Raw genomic sequence first — 9506 nt, 5'->3', positions numbered from 1 at the left:
GCTTGTGTCCGCGCAAGTGTGTGCGGCGCTGCCCGTGGTGTGCCGCGCCGTTTTTCGATCGGTCCCCGGGCGGGCGAGCGCCGACCGCAAGCCGCACGCCCCCCGTATTAGTTCGGACGTGGGCGCACCGGCTGTTTCATGAGGCGCTGGTTGTGCGTCGTGCGCTGTTGTTAAACGCGCTGTAATGTGCCTTGTGACCCGCGCCGCCGCGGTGCGTGCTGTTGTGTTATGGTGTGCTGCCCGGCGTGTGCGTACCCGTGCGCGCGTGCGTCGCGCTGCCCGGTGCTTGTGCTGTGCGGTGCTTCTTGTCCGTCGTGTTCCCTTGAGGACTATACTAGATTGCAGCGACGCTGAGGCCATCGCCAGCGCATCGCCGCCACCGCGCCCCAGCGAGTGTGTTTAATTAGCGACTGAACAACTGATATAGCTTATATTCCTCACTAAAACTCATTCCATCTTTTTAATTCCCAGGGAATTAACGACTTAGGAACCCCTCGGGAACGTGGGATTTTTGTCTTAACCCGATATATAGTTTTCGGGGGTTGAAAGCCTCCGTCGCTCTCACTTAGATAAAACACGCCGAGAAGTAACCTGATCGTAGTTTTTAGCACCGTGATTGCTTATGCGGTTGGGTTTACATTTGCGGAATTTAAATATACAGACCTCCAATGAGGGTATCTGGCAGTTAAATGGAATCTCGATTGATTGTAATCTGACAATGCCCCGGCGTGATACCTGATCGATCTATGACGTTATAAATATATTATAATTCAGGCGAAGCGAACCTGAGTTTGCATAATAAGATATCAGAAATTGGTCTGTATAATATATATATTTATATATACTATTAGTAGTATATGATATGATTTTAGGAGAGTTGTAATGCCCACATAAGCGTTAATTAGGTCGTCGAAGAGTGGCATGTGCCCTGCGCGGTTTATACTTGAGGCCCAATTTCGAAGCATTTTCTCACGCTCATAGTTTTAGCCTGAATGTTATTTAATCTTTTGGTTTATCTTGTGGGTGCCTATATATGTAATCCTTGACAGCGTAAAAATCTTGCATGATGGTAATGTGTTCACTTTAACGGCAATAAACCAACGGTTGACCATGAATTTGCCTTGAACAGAAATATGGACTTAAGTCTACAAATTTCACACCCCTGTACACACAGCATCTCGCGACGGATTATATATCACAAATCAGACCATCGACAAATATTATGCATTGGATTTTGTTGCTGCAGACGAAATAATTTTGTTCTAATCGATATAATGATACTATTAATGCTGGCTTTCCGCCAATGTAAACAGACTTTGTCCGTACGTTTCGCGCTGCCGTGCTAGTGCGGCGATGTGTGTTGTGTGTGGTCGTGCGTGTGTTTGTATGTGTGTGCGTGCAGTGCTGCTCTGTGTGGCGTTGCGTGTGTCGTTGCCGCTGCGCTGCTGTGTGTATGTGGTGTCGCCGTGTGTGCGCGGTGGTGTCGTGTGTGCCGGTTGCGCGCCGTGCGCGCGCGCGGGTCTGACACATAAATATATAGATATATATATATATATTTATGTGTCAGTGTGCAGCCGCTAGCGTGCGGCGGCCAGCGTGTGACAGTGTGTTGCAGATGAGCATTTAGACGGTATTTACAGGAAATTGTCGGCAATAATAGGTGAAAGAGAGTAGAGAAACATTAAGACTTTGGTAGTAAATAGATTTCGTATTTTTTAGCATTATATTTTATTGAAACGCTCCAAGTGCCTGTGGTGCGGGGGCGCGTGTATGTGTGCAAACATTTCCTGAATGGATTATTATTAGGTAGTTTAAAATCCAGTCGCTAAGGAGACGGGCTTAACAACTCCAGTATAAACTCGATGCACATTGTATAAACCACGCTCGTTTAATATTCATAATAACACACCCATGGCTATGGAAAGCCATCCCCTTCAAAAACCATTTTCAAACATTTCAAATACACAATTTTAAATCAATTTAAAACATTTCAAATTAATTAATAAAAATACAAATTACTTTATATTGTTCAATATATTTACATTCAAAATTTAAAATCAATTCACAGAATAACTATCAAGTCCTATGAATTGATTCGAAGTTTCCTGAACAGTTTTGCACACGGACCGGAAACCACAGAGTGGGCGGCAAATTGTAAACGTTAGTAAGTGATTTTAGAAGTCTTGAATAGATTGGAAGTTGCATAAATTGATTGTTAAATGAGCTCTTTGATTGTAAACATTTATATATGTTTTGAAAGCTGTATGATTAATTTGTAATTTAAGCTATACATTTGTCGTTTGTTACCTAATAATTCTGAAACCAACAGTTAGATTCGCATTTCTGGTGATTAATGTTAAAAGTAATAAATTAATTTCAAACTTACTGAACTGATTCGTTATTCTGTAAATTAATTAAAAACTTATAATTTCAATTGTTAGGGTCATGAAGCAAGATTTGAACATTTGTGAGTTTATGTAACAAGTTCTCAATTAAATTGCAACTTAGTAAATTGGTTTGTTGTTTTGAAAATAAATTGTACGTTTAGAAAATGAATTTTTACAATGATGTGAAGGAATTTGTATATCAGGCAATTATTTTGGAAAGTTGTTAATTAATTTGCAAGTTAATAAATTGATTTGTTATTCTGCGAATTGATTTAAAATTTTGAATTTAAATTTCTCGAACAATATAAAGTTCTGCTGACTGATAATCATTCGCACAGACACTACTGTGTTTTTTGATAATGTGGCACGAAGGCCGACAGTCGGCATAACAGTCGGTCTACGGATTTTCCTCGTGTAGGTCATTGCGGACGAATCAGTGGATCGATTGCGGCTCATCTCGGGCGTCAGCGAGTCCGCGTTCCGTCTATCCGTGTGTCATTATATGCAGTCATGTTATCCCGCGCTTTCGCCGCACCCTGTTCTCTGTCATCCCTCTCGCATCGTCTACTGGTCGATATCCTCTCCCACACCGAGTGGCGTGCAAAGGGTTCTTACGCTCAAATAAGAGAGAGAGCGCGGAGAAAATTCCCATTACGTGATATTTTGGAAGTGATACTATTGTCTTCACTGAGAGTTGGCGCAGCTGTTACCTTGGTGGACGTTTTAACGTCGAATGACGCCAACAGATGGCGCTATCGTCTTAATACTGAGACCGAGTGGTTTCGTTAGCCTGCGCTGAATATGTTGCTACAGCTTCCCGCTAGAGGGACAACCTGTCGGCATACTATCAAGTGTGGTATCGGCATCGCTAGAATACATGCTGGCTTTGATTCCGGATTGGAAATTGCCAAAGATAAAAGCAAAACCTTTTGACGGAAAGCGTGAAAGCGATTAATTCCCCCTAATCAGTGGTGGCCAGATATAGCAATGTATCCGTTTTCCTTTCAATAGCAGCCGTCGAGGCGACATTCCAAGAAAAAAACCTAGTCTATTTTGCTTACAGTATGGTTCGAAAAACAAGCAGGCTACAGTATAGCAATGTTGTTTCGCGTACGGTTCGGGTGCTGTGTGAACTCTCCGTTATATCTATATAGTCTATTTCGCTTACAGTGTGGCTCGAAAAACAAGCAGGCTACAGTATAGCAATGTTGTTTCGCACATGGTTCGGGTTAACTGATATTTTTGCTATGAGGTAACTGGTAACGTTAAAGCCATATTTTTGATACTTATCCAGTGTTTCCCCACTTTTATGAACCCCCCCCCCTCAGTTTAATTACCTACCGTTATTGCTTGAGTAACAGCAACTGTTTGGAGTAACGATAAAATGTATTACTAGAACCTTCGCATTCACCAACAACATGCAAGTTCGATTACCAGCGAGCCTTTTCTTGTGATATTAGACCAGTTAGTAGCGCGACTAACGCCAGCTATCGTCCATAGACTTACACGTTTGCATTCTAATCTAAATCTGAAGCATGAATGATGTATTTCACATAATATATAAATTTGAATCGCAACAGTTCATACATACGCTCACTGATCAATACCGACACGCACTCACACTCGATCGCAATTAGTGAGAAAAATACGCATTCGCTAACCCTACAGAAATCGACCGTATATCACCGATGATATTTCACCGCACAAACGACTACACATGCTGGGATGCCACCCGCCATTCACAGTCATTCATTCAACGCAATCAATCATCACGATGCCAAGTGACGTCATGTCACGCAGAAAACGGATTTCCCTAACTCGATAACCATATATCAATCGTGCAAAAAAAAAACACATACGACGCACATTAATAAATCGATGGGACGAGCTACTGCGACGACAGACGAAATACATCAGTCATCAAAACATATTCGCGTCGAATGATAAAATCGGCGTGACGTCGTCGTCTTCTGTAACGGACACGCGTCTGCAGGCGCGCGTCTGCGCATGCGTGTGATTTGCATAGAATTGTCGCGATTGTCGTCGTCGTGTCGCCATGCGTTTGACAATTCAGTGATCGGCCGACCGGTTGCCGCGGCGTCGGCGCTGAAATATGACGGAGCCGACGTCGTGGTCGATTCTCGCGACGTATTTCGCGAACTCTTTGCAACAAGAGAAAACGACAAAGAAGATCGAAGAAAATCATTAGCGAATCCGGGGGTTGAATTTTTTTCGGGGTTTGTAGGGGGTGGGGTGGGTGAATGGTTCGCCACGTGCGTTGCAAATAAATGGCTCATGCATATTGCATCGCATCATCATCATTTCACGTTTAAACTCGGGCTTAATATCGTCGGCGGATCGACCGATGGCCGGAACGTCGGACGCCAGGGGCGGGGCGCTCGCATGAAATTAGGGCAGCCGACGAAGAATTCTTCACGATCCGTAATTGATTAATCCTTAATTCGATATTCTCATCATCAGCCGCGGTGTTCTCCGTCGACGGTGGCGGCATCTTGCGAGATTCTTATTTCTCGTATATCGGTCTCGGCGTCTGACGACGATTAAAACGCCGCGGGGTTGACCGCCGCCGACGACAACGACGACGACGACGATGACGGCGGCGACGACGACGACGACGACGACAGCGACGACGCGTGACACGCCTGACAAAGACGCGACGACGACGTCGGTTGCTTCGTGACTGCACCGTTACCGACGCTGTGCGCTGTGCTGGGCAGTAATTTAACATGCAAGTTCGATTACCAGCGAGCCTTTTCTTGTGATATTAGACCAGTTAGTAGCGCGACTAACGCCAGCTATCGTCCATAGACTTACACGTCTCTCGCACAATCTCGTTTGCACCGACAAATTACAAGTTGACACATTTTGACGGTGTCCCGGCACGATAAAATTTCAGTGTGTTACGATGTGTTCATAATTCCAATTTCTATGCTATAGCTGCACAAAATCTAAGTGTTTTTCAAGTTAGTGTAATCAGTGATATATCCGCTGTGAGGTGAAACTATATTTCGCTATATTTTTTTCAGATTGATCGTTTTGGAGCAATGATTTCAAAATAAATCCTTTAATACGGTCTAGATTACGCGTTGTAAAAAAATCCCCCACCGCTAAAATATCGTGTTATTTCTCCGCACATTGTCTGTCTACAAAAAAAATGGCGTTTCTTTTTGCTCTAGCGATTGATGTATTTAAAAAATGTTACACGTATTGCTTGACTGGTAGCTGTGTAGCGGATATATCCGCTGTGAAGTGACACTATATTTCGCTATATTTTTTTCAGATTCTTTTCAGAGCGTTTCTGAGAAAAAATCTCGCAATAACAACTTTACCTGGTGTATGGAGCGTATAAACTCACCATTATACCCGTGCAGACGGCAATGCCCCTGCCGCATATCGTGTTTGGAACGATGTCACCGTAACCGATAGATAAAAACGTGATGGCTATCATCCACATGGAGTTCATCAAGTTGGCGTGGTCCGCATCATGGTACCTGCACGAAAGAGAAACAAGAGAAACGTGTATAGATGAAGAAAAAAACGGGGGAAACGTGAATAGATGAAGAAAAAAACTCGTATGGCTGAATTAATGGAATAGATGCCGAAATTTGTCGATATGCAATCGTTACTAATCGATACTAAACGATACAGCACAGTAAATTATAATATTGTACGACACAGCACGTTACAGTACAATACAACACGATACAGCGCCGCGAGGAAGAAGGATGTATGCCATCATACGATGCAACAGCGTTATAAAGAAATTAACTAGCAACGTGTCTGAGAGGTGACGACGAGATAAAATATCGACTTTTCACTGTCGACGAGGCGTTTGCTTTCAACTCGAGCTCTCACCTTTACAAATGTACGACCATTAAATCAATAACTATAATGACAATATTACGGACACTATATACGCCGACGCTTCAATTCCTAGTTGCGAGAAAATAATTACGGTGTTGATTTAACTCACAGGAGAACGAAGCCATGCTTATAAAGGATATATTTCTGTTACTATACGACGCGTGATTGGTGCACGGCTGGTTAAGCAGTCAGTGACAATAACGTCCCTATAACAATGGCGTTAATATGCGTATATATATAATATGCGTATATACGCTTTATACATATAATAATTATGGCATGAACATGTTATGACATTAACAAAACAATGGTGTTTTTTGATGCAGCGCAACCTTTGTATGTTGGAATAAAGAAGATTAAGTAATTGTTCACGCTACGTTGGTGTTAAATTCAAGCGTTATTACTTCGCAATTGATAATTATTATTACAGTATAGACGAATTTCATTTCGCTGAACGATATTACGATGCACATTAAGTGATTAAGATAATAATATGTATCACTATCACATACTAGTCTACATCTAATTTTATCAGCCACAATTATATTTTTTTAAATAGCGCAACGGTGGCATTCTTATTGCTGCGAGATATTGCTAATACAATATCAATTCTTTAAGCTAACCAAGGCACAACTTGTCAACTACCGGTCTGTTGACATAAAGCTAACTGATTGTAACAGACACGTCACAAATATACACGCCATGCCAACTGATTCAAGACGTTCGCTTGCCTTTCATCCTACGCTAAACTTTTGAACTGCGCTCTCTCGGTTACATTCGCAGTTTACCATCAGGCGATATACCCAACGCGCAGCTAACCTTATTCAGTAATAAATGATACGCCGTAAACATGGTAATTGTCTCTCATTACACTGTAAAATACAGCCTGAGACGCTATTGCACTTGCCGACGAGGGAACGCGTTTATTAACCTCCCTTATCATAACAATAGACGGGAAATTCGCGTAACATTGCTATCTACATGAGCTATCCTTAAACACGGAATATCCATATTTTAAGTTCTCTCGTATTTTCTGACTTTATAGCGCAGCTTTAAAATAAATATATTCGTGAATAAAACAGCGGCTGATCAGGAGACTACAGCAGCAACGCAAACGCTCGCACGTCATTGTGAAATTCATAATCAATTTACGTATTATATTAGCAAGTTTTGTGAAACACCGTTGGCGTTGTTAAGCACACTTTGCTGCATGCCAGATACCGAAACACTTTCTGACGTCAAACCGTAAAATGTTTCAATTCATTACGCTATTCGCTTACTTGTTAATACTTAAGAAAGAAAAAAGGAGCGCATACACTTTCGCAATGTGTCTAAGAACGCGGAGTCAAGAAATGGCAGTTTCTTTAAACTGTGGAACGTACATATACGCGTTGTGTCGCTTTGTTTGATTATCTCTTTGGTTGCAAACATTGATTCAGAGTCTCGCAAAACTTTAACTGTATACCGCGAAGGCGAATGAACTTCATCTGCGCAAACACGCCCCCGGAGATAAAACCCACCATTGTGCATCGCAAAATGTTGCAGTAGGGTTCACATAGAGGGAGCCACCCCGCGCCTTGTTATTTTATTTATCACCGGTTACCGCTTCTTCGCGGCGGGAATCCATCTTCTGCGTATATATTGCGTTTTACTAACTGCGTTTCTACGTTGTTAAGCGGTGCGTTCGTAAGCACATGCGTTTATCGTTGGTGATCATGGTCAGAGGGCCGAACACACGAGCGTATACACTAGCTATAAGATATCCACACTAACGAGATCGGAAAATACACGACAACGCCAGAGTTTTATGGACCATGGTTTTTTTCTCGATGCCATTTCGTCTGCAATTACTCCTCCCTACGCCCACGTTTCCCGTCCGTATAGCAGACGTGACAGCACTGGGTGAGTATGCAGTAAGTACAGGAGAGTATAATGTTGTATATCCAGAAGCTCTCACTACACAGAATCATAGAATCGTTCGAACCTCTTTTGTCAGAATATTGTTTACCCCTTCATATTTTGTTTCTCCGTTACGACTCTATCCGTAGAATTAAGTAAATATATGTGGCAGAATTTGCTCTAAAAGTTGTTCCTATACGCGCTTTTTCCCGAGCAACGCCGGGTACCCGGCTAATAGATTATATATAGACTATGTTATAACACGCCTGGTAAGTATATGCACCACCGCCGATGTGACTGAATAATGCGAACACTGCATCGGTTTATTGACCAAACTAAAAAAATCTAAAGAAATCTATAGTATCAAGAGCGTATACCTTCTTTATACGCTCTTGATAGTATGCGTGTGTAGCTGCTACGCGCATTGTAAAGCGGTTTTTCATCGCAGCAACAACCCGTTATTGTTGTGACCTTCGTGTTTTAAAGGTCGTTGGTATGTAGACGAAATGCGATCCTGACACACCATGAGCCATCGTTCGCAAAAAAACATTCAAACACCGCCCATCTCCTCCCGAAACTCAGCCAGCGAAACCGTTGCAATGCTCGCGTGATAATTCGACTCATTTTTTAACCTCCAATTCACCAATTCATTCATTTAGCGTTCGGAACGCATGGGTTAGTTCGACGTTAATCCATTACCACGGCCCCCCCCCCACCCACACACCACCACCACCACCACCAGCAGCAGCAGCACTGGCTGCCGGATAACCAACATGGACGCCTTCAGCTTCCGCCATTATTGCATTATCTCCGTTAGACTGGCACCGAACATCGCCGAGTGTCAACGTAGCGGGTGGGCCGCGCGAACGCTTGGTGTCCGTCTAGGTGGGAGTTGCTCGTGAGCGCAGCTTTATGGTAAATATCACTTGACTTGGGCGCGTTTTGCCGCGTACTATCACTCCGTCGATGAATAAAGGAACCCTTATATATTCCTCGTGAAGGGGGTGCAAATCCACACGCTGTGTATATAATGTATGTAAACGCTACATTCATCACCACTCTACGCGCGTGCTTATCTGAAGCGAGTCAGTAAAAGGTAAAGAAGAATATTATCCTTTTCAGCATGCCCGGTGGCGAAAACAACGTAGAATAGAATACGGCACACGCACGTGTGATGATGTCGGGGTAACTTCTCATTATATATTATATATTATGATGTCGTGGGTGTCGTCGTATAGGGGCATACCCTGTTCATTCAACACACACACACACACACACACACACACACACGCACGCACGCACGCACGCACGCACGCACGCACGCACGCACGCACG

The 9506-nt window shown here is 43.1% G+C and overlaps 1 protein-coding gene across 1 annotated transcript in view; it reads right to left on the bottom strand.

Annotated features, from left to right (window-relative positions):
• The window catches only part of LOC106806477 (small conductance calcium-activated potassium channel protein-like), a 15642-nt gene extending 9771 nt beyond the window's left edge, over window positions 1-5871 (bottom strand). Inside the window, exon 1 of the mRNA XM_014808430.1 lies at window positions 5764-5871. Within this exon, the coding sequence (XP_014663916.1) occupies window positions 5764-5871 (108 nt within the window). The remainder of the gene's footprint in view (window positions 1-5763) is intronic.
• Window positions 5872-9506: the final 3635 nt, after the last annotated feature.

Source organism: Priapulus caudatus, unplaced genomic scaffold (assembly GCF_000485595.1).
Source record: "Priapulus caudatus unplaced genomic scaffold, Priapulus_caudatus-5.0.1 Scaffold163, whole genome shotgun sequence".
Classification (NCBI taxonomy): domain Eukaryota; kingdom Metazoa; phylum Priapulida; class Priapulimorpha; order Priapulimorphida; family Priapulidae; genus Priapulus; species Priapulus caudatus.
This window is presented reverse-complemented; position numbering and strand designations above follow the sequence as displayed.